The 24,990-nt window shown below is 37.3% G+C and overlaps 1 protein-coding gene across 4 annotated transcripts in view; it reads right to left on the bottom strand.

The window, feature by feature from the left end:
• Positions 1-24,990, bottom strand: part of DACH1 (dachshund family transcription factor 1) — a 372,242-nt gene that overhangs the window by 205,830 nt on the left and 141,422 nt on the right. For all 4 annotated transcript variants that reach the window (XM_054163025.1, XM_054163024.1, XM_054163026.1 and 1 more), the window contains exon 2: positions 11,929-12,044. In XM_054163025.1, coding sequence (XP_054019000.1) covers positions 11,929-12,044 — 116 coding nt within the window. The remainder of the gene's footprint in view (positions 1-11,928; positions 12,045-24,990) is intronic.

Here is a 24,990-nt window from a genome sequence, read left to right as displayed (position 1 = left end):
TGAAAGTTAAAAAACTCCACAGCACTCCTAACCAGGAAACAATCATATTTTAAAGACATTTGAAACTGCCTCCCCATACCTCAAAAAAAAACCCCAAAACCAAACCCAAAACCAAAAAATATTACTATGCAGTTTCTTCATGTACTTTACAGATTTTCCAAATACATAATAATGAAATCATGGACCATAACTTTGTAATTTATAAATCTGAAGTTATTTTTTTATTGAATACAATATGTAGCACTGGTAGCACATCAAATACAAAATGAAGGGAAGAAAATAATTCACCCTTCACTAATCATGTCATTCAAAGACATAAGCAGTATAATTCTACAGGACAGGAGATAGGCACTTTAACAGCCTTCAAGAACTTCATGTCATCATAGTGTCCCAGAACCATAGTCAGCAACGTGATGAAACTGAACTTTGTACTCTAACAAGTACCATTTCACTGTATTTCTATAGCAATCAACATCATTCAGAGACCAAAATGTTTGTTAGACTGAGATACAAATTCAGCAGCTCAGGTTCATTTCTAATGGCAGTGTTAAATAAAGCAATACTTCATATTTGGTGTTTAAAATGGCAACGCACTATTTGCACTGAAAAACAAGTTAGCTTTGAAATAATTACAAATTAAATTATGGAGTATCAAATTATTTTGACTAAATATTCTTATTAAAAAAGCAAGACTGGCTGGAAAAATACAAGAAAAAAAACACACAAGAAAAACTGCAAACACAGAAGTATGATTATCTTGATGCTTTTCTGTTGAAAGACTCTGCCTGAAATATGAGCTACAAGACAACCTCAGTACCTCACATGTTTGGTACACTTACATTTTCAATAGTTTTACAAAACAGTGCACTCTACAGTATGAATATTTTCAGTAACATTTTCATTTTGATTACAAATAATAGTATGTTGCCATGCAGAAAGCTATAGTAATCACTAGTAAAGACTTTCATTACCATGTCTTAATTTAGTCACTCTTAACTTCACTGCATACCTGCCTTTAAGATTTTAATTGCTTTCTTTAGTGTCGAGAGTTTGGGGGAGGGTGAGAGGGGAGTGGTTATATGTTTGGGGTTGCATCACATGTTATTTATTTTACAGAAAACCCTGGTGATAAAATACCTTCTTTTTTGAAGAGTGGGGATCTTCTTCCTCCATGGTATTTAATATACTTTTATGATTAACTGGGTGAGGGTTGCTTCTAAAGTCACAGACACTGACTTAGCAAAGATATATATATATATATATGTATGTATATATATATATATATATATATGAATGAAAACTAACACGTATTAACAGAGGCTTTACTACTATCTTCTAATAGTTCACCTTTACAGAATATGGTCCTTCAAATGGGATCCTACATAACTGATACAGAAATACCACTCTTATGGTGATATTCACACATCAGTACCATTACACCCTTAACCTTGAGAAGGCAAAACTATTCTTTGATCCAGGAAGAAATAAAAAAAAATCTTAGTTCATATTTTCCACTGAAAGGTAATAAAAATTTAATACTAAATGAGTAGCCACAAGATGCAAGCATAAGAGAGAATTCGCTATCTGATAACTATGCCATAAAATAACTTCACTCCTCAGATCCTTCTTGAGTAACCTAAGCATGTCAAGATACCTGACTACTCTCACTGCTTAAATATTTAATCCTAGAGTCCTTTTGAAGTGAACCAACTTGTTCCCTTTATATCAAAAAAGCTGGGAGCATTTCTGGAAACAGTTCAATCCTCTCAACAGGCAGACAGTGGGTGAACCTGCATGAGGTTTGACTCTGACTTAGTCTTCCAACACTAGCCTGTAGGCTTTGAGTCTATGTGGTGTTGTATGGTTTAAAACCATAAAATGTACAAGTTCTTCTTGATTAAACTTCTTAATAAAAAAGGTTCTAATCTGCAATTAAATTTTAGTTTTAAAAAGATTTTGTGACCAAAAAAACTGTGCCTATGTGGTTTATTATAAGCAAAGACACTCAAAGCTTTCTCATGCTCAGAAATGGATAGAATGTTGTCAGAAGAAAATGTGCTTAAATAGCTCTAGATTCAGAGCCAGTTCACAATCTGCCTGCTGTGAGTTCTCCCATACATTTGGCTATAATGTAGTCACATTCCATTTTCTTACAGCTACTGAAGTGACTGAATATTCACAGGAGTATGACCCACTGATTAGTGGGACACCAAAATAAATTCTTATATGTCATTATTTTCTGTTCAAGTATCACAATAAATCTAATTTTACACAGTATTTAAAATAAAGGCTAAAGGAGTAAAACATCAAAAGTCAGAAAAGAATGCATTTGCATATGTCTGCCTGAAATTATACAGCTAAGCACTCAAGTTCCCACTGCTCAGCAACTAATAGCTGCTGAAATAATTATTTGGAGATTTTTATAAAATTTGTGGCTACACAGATAATCAACTTAATTATTAATTATGATTATTAACTAGTGATGTAAGAGACTCATTGGAACTTAAACTACTGAGTTTCCAGAGTACATTTTCAGGGATAAAGCCTCTTGTCATGAAGACATAGCCATTCAACAAGATGCTGCCATTTAGAGGACTTAGGCATAGTGGTGAATGAAGAAAAGCTCATGAGCCAGCAATGTGCACTCACAGCCCAGAAGGCCAATCATATCCTGAGCTGCATCAAAAGAAGCCTGGCCGAGCAGGTTGAAAGAGATGATGCTGCCACTCCGCTCTGATGAGGCCCCCCCTGGAGGACTGTGTCCATCTCTGGGACCCTCAGCTGGGTTGGAACAGGTCCTGAGTAGGGCCACAAAAATGATCCTCTCCTATGAGGAAAGGCTAAAAGAGTTAGAATTGTTCAGCCTGGAGAAAAGAAGGCTCTCAGGAGACCGTACTGCAGCCATTCAGCATTAAAGGGGACCCTGTAAGGAAGAAGGTCTTTTTAGCAAGGCCTGTTGCAAAAGGACAAGGGGTTACGTTTTCAGCCCAGAAGAGGGTAGATTTAGACTAGCTATAAAATAAACATTGTTTACAATGAGGATGGTGAAACACTGGAACTGGTTGCCCAGGGCAGTGGTAGATTCCTCTTCCCTGAAATCTTTCAGGTTAGGTTGGACAGGACTGAGAAATCTGGTCTAGTTAAACATGTCCCTGCTCACCATAAAAGGGTTGGACTAGATGGCCTTTAAACGTCTCCTCCAACCCCAAAATTTCTACAGTTCTATGGGAATATGACAAAATTACAACAGTGTTTTGAAGAGAGGACAGGTGGCCTGAATTATACCTTAATTATGGTGTTAAAAACTGAAATAATGTATTTACAGAGTTGAGTCAGTACATCTTCTGACTGATACCTCAATTGGTAACCGTAATAAAAGCTTTCACATTAATTAGAATGACTGCTTCTTTAATAAAGTGCAAAAAAGGTTTGTGTAAGAGGTTAGAGTTTATCACTCTGAAAGCAGGATTTTGTTGCTTATTTTTACAGTAAATTAGTTCAGGCCCAACAGATAAACATCATATCATCCTATAACACCAATCAAAGCAATGCTAACATTAAAAACTATTAAACACCAATAACCGGAACACTGTGCTAACATGGAATACATTTTAAAGGTCCCTTCCACCCCAAACCATTCTCTATTATTTTAAAAGAAGCAGGTGATGGCCATGCAAATTTATCAATGTGTATCATTTTAATCAACAAAGGATAAAAAAAAAGTACACACTATGTAAAATAAATAAAATCTCATCCAACGGCATGAGATTTAACACATCCAAGTGCCGGGTTCTGCACATTGGCCACAGCAACCCCATGCAGAGCTACAGGCTGGGGACAGAGTGGCTGGAGAGCAGCCAGGCAGAGAGGGACCTGGGGGTACTGGTCAATGGTAGGCTGAACCTGAGCCTGCAGTGTGCCCAGGCAGCCAAGAGGGCGAATGGCATCCTGGCCTGTATCAAGAACAGTGTGGCCAGCAGGAGCAGGGAGGTCATTGTGCCCATGTACTCAGCACTGGTTAGGCCGCACCTTGAGTACTGTGTCCAGTTCTGGGCCCCTCAGTTTAGGAAGGATGTTGACTTGCTGGAATGTGTCCAGAGAAGGGCAACAAAGTTGGTGAAGGGTTTGGAACACAAGCCCTATGAGGAGAGGCTGAGGGAGCTGGGGTTGCTTAGCCTGGAGAAGAGGAGGCTCAGGGGTGACCTTATTGCTCTCTACAACTACCTGAAGGGAGGTTGTAGACAGGCAGTGGTTGGTCTCTTCTCCCAGGCAACCAGCACCAGAACAAGAGGACACAGTTTCAGGCTGCGCCTGGGGAGGTTTAGGCTGGAGGTTAGGAGGAAGTTCTACACAAAGAGAGTGATTGCCCACTGGAATGGGCTGCCCAAGGAGGTGGAGGAGTCACCATCACTGGAGGTGTTCAAGAGGAGACTTGATAGGGTGCTTGGTTGCATGGTTTAGTTGATTAGGTGGTGTTGGATGATAGGTTGGACACAATGATCTTGAAGGTCTCTTCCAACCTGGTTTATTCTATTCTATTCTACAACTGAATAATGGGGTTTGTTCTCAAATTTACTAAATACATAACTTGCACATTTAATTTGTAGCTCCCAGAATACTGGTAGAAATCAAGTCTATTCACCTGCATACATTAAATACATTTTTAAAACATTACAGGATTGAGTCTATCAGGAGAAAATACTTCCAACTACAGAATTTGTTTCTTGGTAATATTGAATATGATGTGGATATAATAACTATGATAATTGTATTTTAGCCATTCTTTCAGTTCTGCCTAATACAACATCAATAACTGTGAGCCACAGAAAATGAAATTATTTAATTATGTGATTAATCTTTCTTTAAACACCAAATAATTCCATCTTCTACTTTAGCAGAAAAACTGCCATGCTTTATCAACAGCTGCATCTGTGAACTCCATTTGTCCTTCAGACTGAAATAATCTATATAAAACCTTTCAATTCTCTCCTTACTCTAACCTCCCCAGAAAAACACGTCATGGCTCAGAGAGTTTTGTACAGGATGAAAGTTGGAATATACTTTTATTGATTCAGGAACAAGGCAAATGAGGAAAAAAAAGGAAAAAAAAATGATGATATTAGAAATGACATCTTCAGATTATCACTTGAGAAGAGAGGGGGGAAAAAAGGACCAGCAGTTTAATACAGGAAAGTAGTTATAATTTGTACACATTAAACATTTCGGAGGAAGCCTGAAATCTTTACACTGGAAAAAGAGTCTGGTATTAGATGTGGAACAGATGGACAGAAATATGTATCAGAAAGCAAATCTGTTCAAAATAATATTAATAGCAACAATAATTACTGAGATTAATGCAAAATTAACATAATAAATGGTCCCCCACAACATCCTACTCAACAAGTGGAGAGATACGGATTTGATGGGTGGACTGTTCAGTGGATAAGGAATTGGCTGCATGGTCACATCCAAAGGGTGGTGCTCAATGGCTTGAAGTCCAGATGGAGGGCAGTGACAAGTGGTGTCCCTCAGGGGTCCATACTGGGACCCGTGCTCTTTAATATTTTTATCAACGATATAGACAGTAGGATTGAGTCCACCATCAGCAAGTTTGCAGATGACACCAAGCTGAGTGGTGCTGTCAATACACCAGAGGGACAGGATGTCATCCAGAGGGACCTGGACAAACTGGAGAGGTGGGCCCAGGTGAACATCAGGAGGTTCAACAAGAGCATGTGCAGGGCTCTGCACCTGGGCTGGAACAACCCCCACTATCAATACAGACTGGGGGATGAGGTGATAGAAAGCAGCCCTGTGGAAAAAAGGTCTCTTCCAACCTTGGTGATACTGTGATACTGTGCTGATGGACAAGAAGCTGGACATGAGCAGGCAGTGTGTGCTCACAGCTCAAAAGGCCAATGGCAGCCTGGGCTGCATCAAAAGAAACGTTGCCAGCAGATTCAGAGAGGCAATTCTGCCACTTCACTCTGGTGAGACCTCACCTGGAGTACTGTGAACATGTCTGAAGCCCTCAACATAGGAAGGACATGGACCTGATGGAGAGGGCCCAGAGGAGGGCCACAAGAATGATCAGGGGGTTTGAGCACCTCTGCTATGAGGACAGGCTGAGGGAGCTGGGGTTGTTCAGCCTGGAGAAGAGAAGGCTCTGGGGAGACCTAATAGCAGCCTTCCAGTAGCTGAAGGAGGCCTACAGGAAGGATGGAGAGAGGCTCGTTAAAAAGGCCTGCAGTGACAGGACAAGGGGCAATGGCTTCAAACTAGAAAAGAGCAGATTTAGATTGGATATCAGGAACAAGTTCTTTACTATGAGGGTGGTGGAACACTGGGACAGGCTGCCCAAGGAGGCAATTGAAGCCCCATCCCATGAGATATTGAAAATGAGGCTTGACGAGGCCCTGGGCAGCCTGGTCTAGTTAAGAATGTCCCTGCTGACTGCAGGGAGGTTGGACTAGATGGCCTAGCTTCCTTTTGGCCTGGACCATTCTATGATTCTATAATATATCTCAATATTATTTTTTTAAAATGGTAAATACATATCAATACCTATAGATACACATATAGAGATACAGATATAGACCAGTATTCTTATCATGCCCTATAACAGTGATTTCCAAAAGCACTTTATATTCACGTTTTGAGAGAAAGAGATACATAGAAAGAGATACATAGAATAAACCAGGTTGGAAGAGACCTTCAAGATCATTGCATCCAACCCATCAACCAATCCAACTCACAAACAACTAAACCATGGCACCAAGCACTCCATCAAGTCTCCTCCTGAAAACCTTCAATGATGGCGACTCCACCACCTCCCCAGGCAGCCCATTCCAATGGGCAATCACTCTCTCTGTGTAGAACTTTTTCCTAACATCCAACCTGAACCTCCCCTGGTGCAGCCTGAGACTGTGTCCTCTTGTTCTGGTACTGGCTGCCTGGGATAAGAGACCAACCTCTGCCATCTGCCTGTCTACAACCTCCCTTCAGGTAGTTGTACACAGTAATAAGGTCACCCCTGAGTCTCCTCTTCTCCAGGCTAAAAGATGCAACTCTGAAAATAAGTACAAAAGTTTTCTAGGCACTCATTTCATCACCTGTAGATTACATACTCAGCAGGACAAGCTGCAGAAGAATTAAGTCAGGAGCTTTATAAAATAGTTTAAAACCTAAAATAGTTGAGAAAAATTAAAAAAAAAAAAAAAAGACAGACATTTGAAAAGCAAAGATAACTGCTTTTCAAAGTTTGCATGAAAAATAATGGAAATAAAATGTTAAATGTTATGTAGCAGCTACAGATATCAAAACAGTGCACAAAAGGTATCATGCACTTGGGAGTTACAGCACTGCTTTTGTGATTAATTGCAATTATCTACTGTTTCAACTTTAGATGACTTTTGAAGCCCTCTGAGCACATTAGCCAAGAAAAGATCTGCAGTATACAGAGATATGCAGATCAAAGTTAACTATGACGAGCCATCGAGTTTTGGAAGCGCTTCAAGGCATTATCCAGATTAGCCTGAGAAGTCAGTACACCTGTCTGAGCTTACGTCAAACTCTTCTTACTTCTGACTACATCATGTGTAACATAGGCAGATTTTAGTTCTCTAGACAATTCAAGAAGCTCTTCATGTCCTCTTGCAACATATTTCTCATTTTGTCACACTTTCACAGGTTCCCCCATTTATTTTAATAAAACAAAGGCTGTCTTTTGTCAGCTGGTAAGTCTTTTCTAAAGTTCTGTAAATTAATCCGAATGAAAGACAGTGGATAGATCAGCAATTTATGAAACTTGTGATAAAATGGACAGAATACCACTGAAGAAGCGATCCTTGCTTCCTCAATTTATGCTCCCCAAGAAAAACATCCACTACTATTCTTTCTCCTTTTTATTGTCCTTCTCAATAGAGTCCCTAAATCTCAGCTTGGTCCCTAAACACTTCTCTAAAGCAAAACCATTCTGAGTGATGATGCAACATTCTCTGCATGGGATTTCAGATTGGACCAGAATTAGAAGATATTTTCAAGGGTTCCTCAACTGGGCCTCCTACAAAAATATGCAACCCTGACATTTTTTGAGAAGTCTCAGCATGCTGTTTTGTATCAATATTTTTTGCACACATAAACAACGCACCTATAAAACAGCCCCTTTAGAAACCAGGTTTCCATCTTTAAATGCATATTTCTGTAATATGTAGCAGAAATCAGAAAAAAGGAACATTTCCCAGTAAAATCACATGTTAAACCATTCCATTGTATATCCTCAATACACCTAATAATTGCAGATCTCTGTTACTTAAAGAGCATTAAATAGCACATAATTGTTTGTGTGATCACTTACACTCTTTTGTAGGCAGGAAGGCAGCTTAGTTATTATACTCAGATTACTAGATTAATCAAGAAGCTTAAAAAGAAGAATTTGTTACAGAAAAAGAGAGAAAGGGGGTGGGGAAAAAATCACTTAACAATCTAGTACTCGGATTTTATTTTTTTCTGCTTAGTGCTGTATCCTACCTAGCATGAAAGTCAAACTTCATAAACTTCTCAGAGTCATCCTAGGGCTACAAAGACTGTTAAGTAAGTCGAGCACGTGACATGGAAGGAGGCTAGGAGAGCTGGGATTGTTCAACATGGAAAAGGCTCAAGGGGGATCTTATCAATATGTGAATACCTGATGGGGGCAAAGGAAAGCAGATGGAGCCAGACTCTTGTCAGTGTTGCCCAAGAGACACAAAATGAAATCCAGGAAATTCTATTAAAAAGTAACAACAACAAAAAATAAAAATTGAGAGTAATCAAATGTTGGAATGGGCTACAAAGGGACACTATGGAGTCTCTGTCCTTAAAGATATTCAAACCCCAGCTGCAGCAGGCCTGAGCAACCTGCTCTATGTGACTCTGCTTTGACCAGGGGATGTTGGACTAGATGATTCCCAGTGGTGCCTGCCAGCCTCACCTATTCTGTGGTTCTCTGAATACACAGTGAAAATATGGAGGAAAATATTCACAAGCAGCAAAAATTTTCTAGTATCCACTACTGTGGTAGTACATAATGATGCCACATTTTCTATGGCAGTTATAGTAATTTTTTTCTTGCTAGTGCTCTTAAGAGCAGTTTTGGTACTCACTCTCACAATGTAGATGCACAAATGTTCATTGATTTGAACTCGTAAGATCAGACTGTAAAGTGTATTTTTATACACGCCTGTCTGTAAAATACTGCTCTGACTGTCACGTAGCACTGCCGTCATAATACTCCTTACCTTTGCTGTTCTGTGGAACACTATACTCCAAAGCCTGCTTTTAATAGTCAGGTTTTTCCTTTTTTTTTTAAATTTTTTTTGGTGCTGTTTGAGACTCCATGCCACCACAATGGGAAAAATTTGTGCTCACATCTTCTGTTGTGGTAAGCCATGTAATATGAAACTAGTTCAAATTTAATAGCAAAGTCAGTTAAACCTTTCCTCTTTTCAAAGACTTGCAAATCTATACCATCCTAGAAGGACTCAATTAATAATAATAATGTTATGCCTCTTCTTTATCATTTTCAAGTTGTTGGGGTTTTTTTGAATCAGCATTCTAAAAATACCTACATCTGGTTCTTTGGGCTGATATTCTAAGAAGCTGAATCTGTGATTTTAGTACTGTGATTTTTACCATTAAATTGTTATGACCACCTTTAAAGGCCAGAGAGGAATTGGATACTTTAGCCATCAGCTGCATTTAAGCTGTTTTCTTAGAAAAAACAAAACAAAACAAACAAACAGAAGATATTATATCAAGAGGCAATTTGCTCCTATATATTAGCAGTAACACAAAACCCCAAGTGATAGTGTTGACAAGGATATTTTCTCCTGTCTCCCTTTTTAGTCTGCATATTTGTCTCTGACTTCTTTCATGCCATCTCCTTCCTATTTCTCACATGCTTCTTTTCCTCTGATATTTTCCTGCCTTACTTCTCTCAAATATTTTCCCTTTGCTTCTGTAATTTTTGATCTCTCTCTCAAACACAAATGCTTCTGTACTATAAACACCTCCGCCCTTTCTTCACACAGACCCTATCTATTATTCACAGATTGTCAGATTGCATTGGGTTGGAAGGGACCCTCAAAGGTCATCTTGTCCAACTACCCCCTGCAGTGAGCAGTGGCACCTCCAACTAGATCAGACTGCCCAGGACCACATTGAGTCTGATATTCAACGTCTCCAGGGAAGGGGCCTCAACCACATCCCTAGGCAGCCTGTTTCAGTATTTTACCACTCTCATTGTAAAGAACTTCCTCTTTATGTCCAACCTAAATTTACCCTGCTCCAATTTAAAACCACTGCACAGCTAAAATGTCTCCCCGGAACCTTCTCTTCTCCAGGCTGAACAGCCTTATTTCTTTCAGCCTGTCTTCACAGAAGAAGTGCTCCAGCCCTCTGATCATCCTGGTGGCCCTCCTTTGGATCCACTGCAGCAGAAGGTATATGTCTCTCTCACGCTGCATTCACACTACATTAACTCTGTTTTCTTTACTAGATTTTATCCTGTAAATCCTACTGTGTAAGATATTTTAATCCTGATTATTTCTTGTTTTGTTTTTTTTCTTTTGGCTGGTTACACCTGCCTAGACTAACACTGTGAGTTCAATTTGCCTGGTACTTTCCCATGTTTACCTCCCCTCTGCTTACTCTGTAACTCTCTCTTACCAATCTTAGTTGTCTGACATTTCTTCATTTTGTCACTCCTCTGGATCTTTAAAGGCCTTTTGAAAAACTGCAAATTTCTAATAAGATATTTCTGGCTATGTGTCTATCTCAGTATGCAAAGCAGCTCTTGAGCCCTTGGGCCAAGAGGCATAGTTAAACTCTCTTCACTTTCCTCCCTCTTCCAGATAAGACATTTGCATCCAAACTGCCAACAGTTTCTGGCATATGGTATATCCTCAATTGTGCCTTTTTTATTTTTTTAATGTTAGTTAACTATCTTTGGCAATGCCAAAGATCATGCTCTATTTAAACAGGCCTATGATCACAGGCACATACTCAAATATCAACTCATCCATCAAATCTCCAAGACACAGTGCTCTTGTCTATTTGGATCTATAGTTTATCATCTTTCTTTTGCCTTAGAGAATACCAGTGGTACAGACTGAGCCATGCAAACAAGTGGGGAACAACTGGGGAAGAAATGGAATCTCAGGTTAGCTTTGTTGAAGCATGTGGGAGAATTTAGTTCATCTGTAACATCGAGAGAATGTGACACTAACATCAACAGTGTGGCTGTTGAATGTCTTCATCTTCAGGTTGCTCTATTCATCTCCTTCCTGCAACACAGTCTTTCTTAATTTAACTATATCTAAGAGCAATTCACTGCTAGGAGATGTTATAGTAACTTTCAAAAGAAAATAGCAGTTTGAGAAACAGATTGTTACAGGACTTCACGTTAGTAAAAAGCCTCAGGAGATGTATCAAAAATAGAATTTCAAGATGAAAAATTAAGAAAGACGTGTGTGCAGCATGGAGTTATTCTAACTAACTCGGTTTCTTCAGGCAAATATATTCATGATGACATTATTTAATCAAGCAAAGCAGAAAAAAATCAGAAGATATCTGATATATTAAAAATGAATAGGGAGATTATTGTCTAATGTTAGGTAATTCATGCTTTGAAAGGTTTCTTGTTTACAAAAAGAAAGAGCGAGGGGGAAATTATAAAGAAGCATTATTTCCTGTGTTATTGGTATTTTAAAGTACCAAGCTGCCACAATTTCCATTACATACAACATGTTTATGTAGCAATAATGTTACACTATAGGTGCTATTTGTGTTACTTGGGTGCTGGTTTCTGAAACTGTTAATTTGTTGACAAGTGGATATAAGGCATGCATTCAAAAGCTGCCTGTGTGAAGGTGTTTCTAGTGAGCCTACCTGTTGGCGGGATGATTCCAGGAGACATTAGGCCTGGGACAGAATGTGGCATGATATGAGAATTCTCTGGGGAGGTGACACTTTGAGTCCTCTTAGGAGGCCTTCCAGGTCTGGAACTGAAACAAACAAACAAACAAACAAACAAAAAATTTTACAATTAAGCTGTTGTCTTACACATCATTTCAAAGTTGTTTCAAGTGGTAACATGGACTGTAAATAAATTTGTTTCAAGGACGGTTGCTTTTGCAGTTAGATGTAATAGACTTCCATCACTAATTAGATTACATGCTGAATTCATTTTCCTCATTGAAGATCAGCCGCTCTTGATGCATAATTCATAGCCTGTACCTCGTTACCTGCTTCTTCATATTAATATCTATACACAGTTTGAATTGCCTCGTTTGCATATGCTAAAGTTCTGCATGCAGCCTTCAGCACGAAAATTATGCACTAACTTGTAATAATTATTACAGTCAGCCTGCTATTGATTTATGAGACTTTTAAAAACCAAATATGTGTAGTACTTGTAATGAATGATATTTTAAGGTTCTTCAGGAAATTAAAAGGCAATGGCTGCCTAAGGAAATGTTCTGCTTGTTTGATTTAATACTACAGTTAGCTGGGAGGTGGAATGAAAGAGTGATTCAGACCTATAGCACATTTTTCGATGATATGTTTTATTACTTCACACTGCTAGCCTGATATCTAGATGATAAATGACAATACATATCTAATGTGTGAAAAGGTCTTGCAATTTCTTTATTTTTTGTCATTTAAAAGATAAGTCAAGTTATCATTTAACCCTTATTCTATTTAAAGTGAAAATCTCACCAAGACACCTTACTTTAAATATACTACTTTATGTCAGAAAGGCCTCAGAATTATTTGTAAGATATTGTTGAGCAACTGCCATCATAGCACTTTACATCTGTCCACTATGGGAAAATAAAGGGCTTCAGGTTTAAGCACTCCTTGTCTGTTAAATGCTCACATACACAACTTTCCATCTCCCAGACTATGTAAGTAGCATACAAATTAGATACAAATTACAATGAAAATACTCATAACCCACTTATATGCAAATATGTACCTGCTACATACAATGCATATCGAAAGGTTTGTATCCTTCTGTACAGATCATAGCATAGTACTGCTGCAATATCCTATAACTGCTTACTTAGGGGACACTGTGGTTGGAATAACTTCACAGAAAAAGGTGAAGTGCAGTATAACACTGCAGACTTAACCTGTGCTATGCCAAACACTCGAGGTTCTTCATTTGTTTCAAAACAAGAAAGAAAAGAAGGGTGGCTATGACAGTAAGGACCTAGCAAAACTCTAATCAAACATAATGGCATTTTTAGTTAGGCTGGGACTGTAGAAGGCGGCAGATAATAAAACAGCTCTGTTTTCTGTTCACATTTGTTCCCCCTGTGTTTGGAAATATCCTTCTACAACCTACCTTTAATAAACCCCGAATAATCAAAGTACAGGGCACTTTCTTGGAGTTTAATGACTCAAGGCATTGAGTCATTAACCTTAACTGATCATTAATTCCCAACTTAATGTCCTCAGCTGAGGTCATTATTAAAATTATAAGCTTGATAATTTCTTTGATTGGTTTGGGATTTTTGATCTTCTCCAATACAAACAAAATTGTCTTACATTCAAAACTACAACAAAAAACAGTTGTAAAAAAAAGAATATTGTCTCATTCCAGCTCACAGAACCAAACTGTCTTCAGTTTCTCTTTGAACTTTTCTATGTGATTTACAATAAAAATAAACATACCATGAATACACATAAAGCTGACAAAAACATTATAGACAAAAATGATCTGATTTAAATGGAGTGTTTCTAATGTATTCACCCACCAAATAAAAAAATGCCACTATGTAGATTTTATAGAGATATAAAAGATATTGTAAGTTTTTGTCTCTCATATGAGTAAAATTATTGCAAGAAGACTGGTTCTTATGAAAACACATTTTTAAGGTAATTATCTCAATGGGTTAATTACTCAAAGCTGACCCATTTTGATTGTTGGAAGATGACTACAGTTTGCATCTTCAGCACTAAGATAAACAGGCTGAAGTGTCAAAAAGCCAACATAAGTCATAGTACAGAGAAATCAAGGAGCCTTTTGAGACTCCACAAGAAGATTCTAGAAGAAACAGACCTACATCTGGAAGTCATAGCTCGTCTTCCTTCTCCAGTGTTTCATTCTTTGTAGAGTAAATTAGAGAGAGCAAAAAATAAACAATTTTAACAAAAATTCAAGTAAGCCACAATAATTAACTATTTTTAAGATCTGAGGAGAAGGCAAAACGAAACTACCTGTTCCCTTCTTACTCATTAAAAAGGGTATGTAAAGAAACAGTCACTCTTTCTGCTTTTAAATATATAAATATCTAAGTTAGAATTTTTTCCTCTCTGAAACTGAAGTTCTCATATGTGACATATCTCATCATATGTTAAAGAAAAAAATTAAAGCTTCCTACACCACCACATAATACTAATTTAGTGCTTGTTTGGTTTTTTGAAGCAAAGCACCTAAATGCATTCAGCCTCCTCAAAACTTGTCTGTATTATAATGACTTGTGTAAGGTTTGTATCAAAATTTGCAGGCTTTTTTTCATGACTTAGAAAATATTCCCACAAACAGACAATTGTCACAACTTACAATTATAATATACCATTACAAATACAACACACCAGAAGAATTAAAGGTGCAGACTGGTGAATCTTAAAACTTTGTACTACAAAAGGTATAAAACACAAAAAGCAATTGAGAGTATATTATCCTAAAATACAACAAGTTGTCTGAAGCAAATTCCTTTATGGTATTTTGATCAACCTACGTTAGTCATCCATCCTTCCCATGTTACCAAATCTGAACCACAGATGGCTGAATTGGAGAATTAAATAATGGCAGAATAAGGGGTTATTATCAGCTAACACATTGTGCTTTCATGGTACTTTTAAATTTGTCTACACTGCCAAATATAAAAGTATGAGCCTGCTCCTAGAAATCATTTTGATAGTGCAAAAAAATTAAAAGCAGAAAATATCAGCTGAAGATCTGGTCCTGTATTACCATGTACAAAGCAATGAAGGAGTAATAGGTATAGGTTTACCTGCAAGCTTTAAAAGTAAGGGAACTTCTCATTCAGCTTTTTTCAGTACCTGCCAAAAGACTGCCATGGTTCAAACTTTATGGGCCTCCTACCTGCCAAAAGACTGCCATAGTTCAAACTTTAAGGGTCTCATCCACTGATTTCTGCTAAGAGTGCTGAGCACCAAGGAATGTATTGGTTCCAAAACAGCTGAAACTCATCATGAGTAGCAACATACACTTTATAGTATATTACTAGGATTTTACAGTTGACCAATTGCATGGCAAAACATACAGTCTAAAACTGAGTGTGCCACATAGTTGAGATTTATCTTACTCGTGCCCTGACTCATTGGAATATTTGTGAAAAAATACCTTTATGTGAATAAAGTTTCACTCTTTTAAAGTATTTTCATTCACTACATGAAGCACTGTTAAAGGAAACAGCAACTCTGACCAGCCGTAAGAAGACAAACTGCCTTTCCAGCCAAAACTAATTACTATTTTCAGGTCTGTTTTTCTACATTTACGATTTTATTCTTAACCTTGTCCATGAGCAAGTTTAGTGCACAGAAATATTGTCCTTATTTGAAACTGAGCAAACATGATGCAGTGAAGCTGCCATTGGCCAGGCAGTTTTATAATCAGTAATACTGGGGGTGGCAGAGAGAGTTACACTCCAGAGGTGATAGGCAGCAAATCTGTAACAAGCATTTGGTGTATTTATTTAATGTATTTTTTATGTTCTTAGAACTGCTTAGAACAGCTTTGAATATCAATATCAGTTTTAGCTACATCAGCATTTATGCATCTCATTTAGGTACACATGTCTCAGTTGTTCTACCTTCTCTCAGTGCTTCACTCCCTGACACAGAATTTTTTACTTTAAAGAAGCTGGCTGAATGAAATTTAGGTTAACGGCCACTGGAAGTGGTTCTCACATGCTCCCCATACAACAGCCACTGCAAAAGGGCTGAGGATGTCACAAACTGAGGCTACTTGCTGACAATGCAAAGGCAGGGATGACCTATGACAACCTGCAGCCAAAACCAGTGTACACTTCCCACATGGTATACTTGTGGGTTTGGGGATAACTTCCATGCTGCTCTCAGCATCACACATGCAGCCTTCACACTAATACAACTTGAGGCAAGGGCGTGTCAATTCTGAAAAATAAGGTCTAGGAAGACTTGACAAAACCTTTGGTGTAATTTAATTCCTTTGGTTGGAAAACACTGCCAAGGTAACCTTCATAAATATTTCTAATGCACTGAACTAGCATTTTAGAGGGGGGGGGGGGAAACAACAACGTACATCGATCTAAACCTTACACTTTTGCATTTTACGTTTTCCCCTTCTCCCACTCGAGAGCAAAGCAAAAGAATCCAATTCTACATTATCATATATCTATTTTGGCAGCTCGTAAAACAAACATTAGAAATCACACCATGTCCTCTTTACTTGCAGCAGTCATACAAAACAATAAAACTCTCTAGTGCAATTACTAGAAATTTATTTTTCTTCTCAGTTAAACAGAAAATGTTCTCATGCAATAATTAGTGCTGAACTCATGATATATTAGAAAGAGTTACTGAGACAGCAAACAATGCTGATTAAAAAAAAATACAAAAACCTCTTTAAAAGGCTTCAGAAAAGTGTATGAACAATCTTCAAAAGAATTAGATCATGTTATAGAATCATAGAATCATAGATTGAAAAATACCTCAAAGATCATCAAGTCCAACCTGCCACCGCAGACATCATGACTACTAAACCATGGCACCAAGTGCGACGTCTAATTCCCTCTTGAATACCTCCAGGGATGGTGACTCCACCATCTCCCTGGGCAGCCCATTCCAATGGCTAACAACACTCTCTGTGAAGAACTTTCTCCTCACCTCGAGCTTAAACTTCCCCTGGCGCAGCTTGAGACTGTGTCCTCTCGTTCTTGTGCTGGTTGCCTGGGAGAAGAGATCAACCCCCTCCTGGCTACAACCTCCCTTCAGGTAGTTGTAGACAGCAATAAGGTCTCCCCTGAGCCTCCTCTTCTCCAGGCTAAACAATCCCAGCTCCCTCAGCCTCTCCTCATAGGGCTTGTGCTTGAAGCCTCTCCGCAGCCTCATTGCCCTTCTCTGAACATGTTCAAGAGTCTCAATGTCCTTCTTAAACTGAGGGGCCCAGAACTGGACACAGTACTCAAGGTGCGGCCTAACCAGTGCTGATTCCATCTGTCCAGCCAGGTCAAGGTCCTTCTGGAGAGCCCTTCTACCCTCCAACCAATCAATATCTGCTCCCAACTTGGTGTCATCTGCAAATTTACTAATGACTGACTCAAACCCCTCATCCAGATCATCAATGAAGATACTAAACACGATGGGACCTAGCACTGATCTCTGGAGGACACCATTAGTGACTGGCTAGGGCTGAGTAGTAGATAGAGCATACTGATAAAATATTACCATGTTTCAGTAACAGACACTTTACTGATATTTTTGAACTGAAATGGCCCAAAATGGCTGTTTGGTCACAAATGCAGCACCATTTTAACAATGCTCCAAATAAGTAAGCTAAACAGAAGAAAACATATTGCACTGCATATCCCATTCCAAAACCAGTAATACATGAGGCACTGGTTAGTACTAGGATACTAAGCTTTTGGAGAGTAGAGATGACCTTGTTGAATTATTTCAGTTCCTGGCAGACCAGTCAGGTAAACATCACACAATTTCCATCTTCCTAAATACTGCAGCCCAAACAGCTCTTCAGCAGAATCAGAGGTATTTTTTCATATAAGAGTACAAGGTAAAAGACTGCAAAATTTAAAGCAGGTATTATAGCCACACCTGTCAGCTTGACAGTTGAAGTCCCACTACAAACAAAACAAAAAAATCTAACAAAAAGTTTCTGCTTGACTGATCATACTACTTGAATATATGAATTACCTAAAGGGCAAGAAAGGAAATAAAACAAGTTAGAAAAATAAGTATTACTGGAGGAAATTACAGTACTGGATTTGAATACAGCTGTGATTGTACATAAGTTTAAAATATTACTGAAATGTAACTGTTTCCTTAATGAAATTGAGATCTCTAAGTCATCTACTGGAAAGAGGAAAACAGATAACAAAATAATCTAATTCTGTTGGGTGTCAGAATTACTATGTCAGAAGTAAATTAAGCCAAAAAGTTCACTGCTTCATCTAATTAGCTGAAACACTAGAACTGCCTGAAAGTTCTTAAAACATTTAAGTATGTTGGCTCTTATGATTATGGAATAAGTGAAACATAAGCCTCTGATGATGACAGCCATACAAGCTAGAGTAGAAAACAAGTCTGAATTAACAATGAAATGCAATTATTAAACAGAACTCATGCATAGATTCAAACTGTATACATATACTTTTATGTGATATTGTTTCAGGAGTACTAAGGGTATCATACAGAATTACAGAAAGCACAACACTGGACAGGTAAGTGAGCAATAGTGACAACGTGAAAACCTTGCAGACCCGTATTTACTCCCTCTATTTAAACTGTTAGCTTTTCAGAAATCTTGCAACAAGAAAAAGAAAGAAAGAAAAGAAAAGAAAGAAAGAAAAGAAAAGAAAGAAAGAAAAGAAAAGAAAAGAAAAGAAAGAAAGAAAGAAAGAAAGAAAGAAAGAAAGAAAGAAAGAAAGAAAGAAAGAAAGAAAGAAAGAAAGAAAGAAAGAAAGAAAGAAAGAAAGAAAGAAAGAAAGAAAGGAAGGAAGAAAGGAAAGAAAGAAAGAAAAGAAAGAAAGAAAGAAAAGAAAGAAAAGAAAGAAAGAAAGAAAGAAAGAAACTTGTACAAAAAGCAGTGATCTGAAGTGTATGCTTCACACAAACTCTGTCAAATTACAGCAGATGCCTTTCCTATTCCACTCAACCTTACAGCACAAACCACACCCATAATTTATATATGCAAGCAAAAACTGATTCCTTCTAACAGTGTTATTCACCCACATGAAACCCCAAACTATAACAGATGCAAAGCCTATTTTTCCTTCAGCTGTTTTCATTTTTTCTTAGGCTTTAGTTCTAAAAACATCCCCTCAAAACAACATCTACTATGTATGTTATAAAAATGTCAAGCATGGAGCTACAAGGCCAGAAAGGCAGGTTTGATCTACAAGAACACAATCCAAAACAATTTTAAGCTTTCATTTTCAAAAAAAAGTTTCCTCTTCAAGTTGATGAGATTATTCCGAACATGAAGCAAGTATAACTGATGTGGTTATGTTAGAGTCTGCAGATGGCCTGAAACAATGATTTAAATGTATGAACTTTAGTTGGAATGAACAATCCTGCTTCAAGGCTTGTTTTCTAACCATCTGCATTCATCTCTGCATACAACTTGCACATGTAATTACAAATTTGGGAACGTAAATCAGGTAATTGCATGTACAAATAACCAATTTGTTTCCGAGCAGAATTAGGCCATATGGTAGCACACTTCTCTTTTGACCACTTATATAATGATACATACATGTGAGTATCTTCATTTAAGAAATTTTTGCCTAACTCATTTAGAAAAATGGCATCCGATTTGTTTCCCAGTAGGACACACTGGACAGCAGCCACCATTTTGAGATCCATGTTAAACAAAGAACAAAACAAAAGCACCTACATAATAAACAAGCCCACCATTGCTCAAGGGATCACTAGTGTTCATTACCACCTGTGTTAAATTTAAGATACATAAATATTTCTATGTAGATTTAAGCTCAAATAAGACAGACACACAAAAAAAAAAGGGAAAAAAAAAAGAGTACTATTCAAGTTAAGTATTTTGTATAAATATTCTGGCTCTGCTGGAAGTTTGTTAATTAATATGCTATTCTTATTCATAACAGTAGATAATGGAGTTCTCATAAAAGTGTATCCACTGTAATATCTGAATGCGTTCATCACTTAATTGGCCACAATTCTTCGCATGAAATGCTGAAACAAGTGAACTGTCACCTTTTTAATGAAGCTGCCTATATCTTAAAACCCTTTGCCCTTTAAAAAACTATTTATACTCAAAATGAAAAATTTTATTCTAGCTTCTGCCAGAGACTGTGGTTAATGTTCTTTGCCCTTTATTCACCTTATTTTTAATTCTGAAAACCCATACTCATTAACCGTATGCTTCCAAAGAATTGCTGGAACCACCTAAATAGGAGCTTAGAAGTGATTTTTATTGTACATTTGAGAGTAACAGTAGTGATATGAAATACTGAAAAGACTCTCCATTAGTCTGTACAGCTATAACTGCATAGCTGATATAGCACAGATTGATGGTAACGCAGTATTGGTTAAAATCAGGAATTTAAGCCTTTAAATAAGCTGGTTTGCATTTGTATAACATATAGATACATATCTAAGAATAAATCTACTAGATGAGTGCTGAGCATTAAAAATTACAGGTTTCTTGAGCAGTCAATACCTAGGGTCAGAGTAAGCTAAGTTGGATAGTACGGCACAAGTAACACTGGTGAAATGAGTCTACACTCTGACTGCACTTCTAACCAGTTATCAGTGAGTGAGTCCTAAACTACAAGTTGGAGAGTATGCACATCTTTAATATTCTTTCTGTCAGTACGGCTTCTAAGTGTTTGGGACAGAAACTAGCTTGAACATCCAGCACAATGCTCATCACTTAAACCCCACGTGGACCAGGAGATATAAGAGGAATGATTGCACTTGTAGATTTACTTTAGTTGTACTTTACTGCCAAAACACAGTAAAATATGAACTCATAAGGGAAAAGAAACTATAGCATATTCCAACAAAAAAACAAAAGAAACAACCTTGGTTTGTGTACCTAGACCCCAAAAGTCAGTTTGTGAAATCAAGATCCCTGGTATGTTACAGTCTTCCAGTCTTTTAAGTCTCAATGTAGCCTTGCTTGACCTTTATATACCACTATGGAATATCATAAAATAAATTTGTATTTTATTATCCTTGTGCAAGACAAGGAACAGAATCACTCAGATCCAAACATCCCATTTTCTTTCCAGAGAAGCACCTATAACCACATGAACAGTAGCACTGTCTTCCCTCCTAAGCAGCATAATACTGCTATAGTATTACTAATCTTACTATAGTAATTTGGATGATACAGAATACCAATCCAAGACTCCAAACTCCTAAAAAAGAGAGAAGAAAAAACCAAACAGACAATATTATAGGTCCAAGAGGAAATATTATGGTGATCCAACCAATGACACTTTCAAGAACTTAAAACCCATTCAGTGCATTGCTGTCAAGCTACAGAAGATCAAATCTGGTCATATCTTAAAACATGTCATATCCCTTAGTCAGTGTTTGTAGGTATATTATTTGCAGGCTTGAAATACAGCCAGCGCTCAAAGCTGTCCTATAACTATCTTATCTATAATTATCTTGTGTAAAGTTTGTGCTATGAGAAATAATAGTATGCTACTAATGTTAATCAGTCATTCACGTTAAGCAGTAAAAGTAGTATGATTTTAGATAATGGAGCTGATAATTGTATCCATTTCCTATAAGATTTTTTTCCTTATTATTTATATTTTGTGTGTGTATGTGCATCTTCATACAATAGACTTACAAAAGAAGGTATCTATTTTTATCTATTTATAGATGTCTATATATCTAAAGGATCTGGCTTACAGAAAGGTGTAAATTAGTTACTGAGAAGTACACTTAATATGTACTTTCAGATACATACATAGAACACATACATAGAATAAACCAGGTTGGAAGAGACCTTCAAGATCTTCGTGTCCAACCCATCAACCAATCCAACCCACCTAAACAACTAAACTATGGCACCAAGCACCCCACCAAGTCTCCTCCTGAACACCTTCAATTACGGCAACTCCACCACCTCCCCAGGCAGCCCATTCCAATGGGCAATCAGATATCTAACTATGGATCTGCTCTCTATTTATTTTGTGACTGGAAAACTTAAACATGTCCCTTTACCTTCCATCTCCAAAGTACATTATGACATAAAGGTCTGTGTTTCTCAAAAACATCTCACAATAGCGGAAGTAAAGAATGCCCAAAATAAAAGATGAAATTCTTCATGTGATTCTAATGCTTGTAAATCCCTTTTCATTATTAATTCTGATTGAGACACCTTTAATTAATTTCATCCTTCCATTTATGTGCTTCACATCTTCAACAACATGGGACACATACAGCGAGATTTCATTTAAGAGATTTTATATGGGAGTACAACTTCCAGGATGGTCAAGATGGCTCCACAGACTTGCACCACACTTTCCTGGGATGGGGTGCTTGGTGCCATGGTTCAGTTGATTAGATAGTATTGGATAATAGGTTGGACATGATGATCTCGAAGGTCTCTTCTAACCTAGTTTATTCTATTCTATTCTATACTACAGGTGGCCAGCATATACATCCATATGATGTTTGATTGGCATACTCTGTATCTGGAACATCTCTCTAGCTTGTAGCACAACTCAAATCCTGACTTAGTATTAAAGTGATAATGAAATATAAATTAAGCATAGCAATTACACACACATTGTCTTTTCATGCCCAGAGATAAGCTAGGCAAGGGTTAAACCCCATGGCAATACACAACTATAGTTTTGTTCTTCCCTTTTTCTACTTGCTTGGAAACCATAGCTTCAAAAACTGACTACCTCAGTTTCTGTTCTCATACCAATAAAAAATTTATCTGCTATCATTCTGCTTTGCTTACATGCAGAATAAACTCTGAAAATATTATGCCACTTTCAAGTTAAGAGATTAGAAAGGAAAAATAATCCAGAAACATCACATAAAATAACTCAAAAGTTTTTTTCTCCTGTTTTAATATTAGATGTTGTAAACACTGATCAAAGAGTCGTGGATCAAACTATGAAGCACATCTGCATCAATTCTAATGTTTCCCCAAGAATATTTGTTGAGAATCAGTATTTCTGGCAGAACTGGGAACTTTTCTCTGGAAATGAATCAAGTTCTTAGGTAGAAAAAATCAGCAGAAGATTATGCATTTTACAGAAAAATAATCAAATCAAACATCATCCTATCCAGAAAAAATGCTTGGTTATGTGCTGAGAGTCAGTGACATCTTAATGGCTTTAGCTTTCTGACACTGAAGGACACCCAAGCTTGCACTGGACAATGAGATCATGAAGTTCTTCCAAAAGTTTATTAATACTTCAAGAAGAGGGTAGTGCAGTAAAATGGATTATTATAACTATTTTGTCACAATCAATTATCCTTCATTAAATGTTGTTGACATGGACATCAGATGTACTCTGACATATAGAACTGAATAAAGTGGCAAAGTGTAACGTTTCTAATGATGCTTTCTCATTATGCTGTCTTTTAAAAGAGAAAAGTATTAGTTTTTAAGACATATCCAAGTCTAGAGGCTCAGATACACAAAAGGAATATGGTAAGAGGGGCAGTAAAGCACTTGTCTATTTGAATTGAGCTGTTTATTCAATGAATTAAGAAGAAAGAAAAGAAAAGCAAACAAACGAAAGACAAGATATGCCTTGGATTCCTGGGCATAGGAGATGTAGTCCTCACAAAAGCTTACTCTCTCATGCAGTAACTCTTTCTGTGAGATACATGTTTGTTTGTAGGTGTGTGTATATATATATATATATGTATGTGTGTATATATATATACACATATATATATATACATATATATATATACACACATACACACACACATACATGCATGTATAAATAGATCATAGCATGTGGCACACTCTTCACACATAGGAGTCTGCAGGCTGATATACTCAAGGCAGTAGGTGGTGTGGTCCCAAAATATCTTAAAGCAAAGGATGAATCAACCTCGACTTCATCATCTTTACTAAGTATTGTCATCTTCCCTCTCACTGAATTGTGAGATGACACACCACCCAAGTGAGGGAGAGAAATGTAGAGTATGCACATGGGTCAATTTTAGCTTCTGTGACTCTCTCACCAAGTACTAAATGGCATAAGATTAACATCTCCAGTCTCCCTGTCATGACAGAATCATGCTCTAGAAAGCTGTTCACTGTAATATCAACATACTCAAACACATATGCGTATGTGTGTATCTGTCTGTGTAGCATGTGTACATACAGACCACAGTCCCTGCAGGTGATTAGCAGGGCACAGTTATACTAACACAATCATTTAAGAAAGAAAATGAGCACCAGAGAGAACTCTAAAAATAGATACCATTTGCTAATGGTTATCAAACTAAGTGTAATCAAGGATAAACAAAAGGTTTACTTAGTACTCATTTACTTTCTCTATGGAAGCTCATAGAAAGTTTCCTAACTCTCATATATGCCAAACAACCAAGTTATTTTTTTTTCTTTCCTTTCCACTAAGTTATCATTAAAACTCCAAAAACATAAATTCAGTCTACAGAAATGGTATAGTGAGATGACTCTCTTGAATTATCAGAGACCTGTCTTGTAAACCTCTTTGGATAGACAGACCCTAAGAGCACATGCCTCATACCACCTTGAAGATTAATGACACATACTAAGTCAACAGTATTATCTACGTATTCCCCAATGATCTTAAATTATAATACACATTCATCCTGGCCCAGCTTAGCATATGTGAAATTTGCTTTTCTTAATGAGATCACATTTAATAATCATAGAGGCAGGCAACTCTGGAAAATAACAAATATACACTCACCCTTGTAAGCTAGTTTCCATAACTAACCTTGTCCGGAATGGAATGGAATGGAATGGAATGGAATGGAATGGAATAGAATAGAATAGAATGGAATAGAGCAGTTTGGATTGAATACTATTATCTCTTTGACTTGTGTAACAGTCAGATCTACAAAAAGCTTCACTCATCTAAAAAGTGGCTTATGGGAATTATACATAAAGGCCTTTATACATAAAAAACATATTGCTGAAGAGAATGCTGTGCCACAATCTTCAGAGTTCGGTCAAAC

Source organism: Dryobates pubescens, chromosome 7 (assembly GCF_014839835.1).
Source record: "Dryobates pubescens isolate bDryPub1 chromosome 7, bDryPub1.pri, whole genome shotgun sequence".
In the NCBI taxonomy this organism is placed as follows: Eukaryota; Metazoa; Chordata; class Aves; order Piciformes; family Picidae; genus Dryobates; species Dryobates pubescens.
Note: the sequence above shows the minus strand (reverse complement) of the source record. Positions and strands in the feature narration are given on the sequence as shown.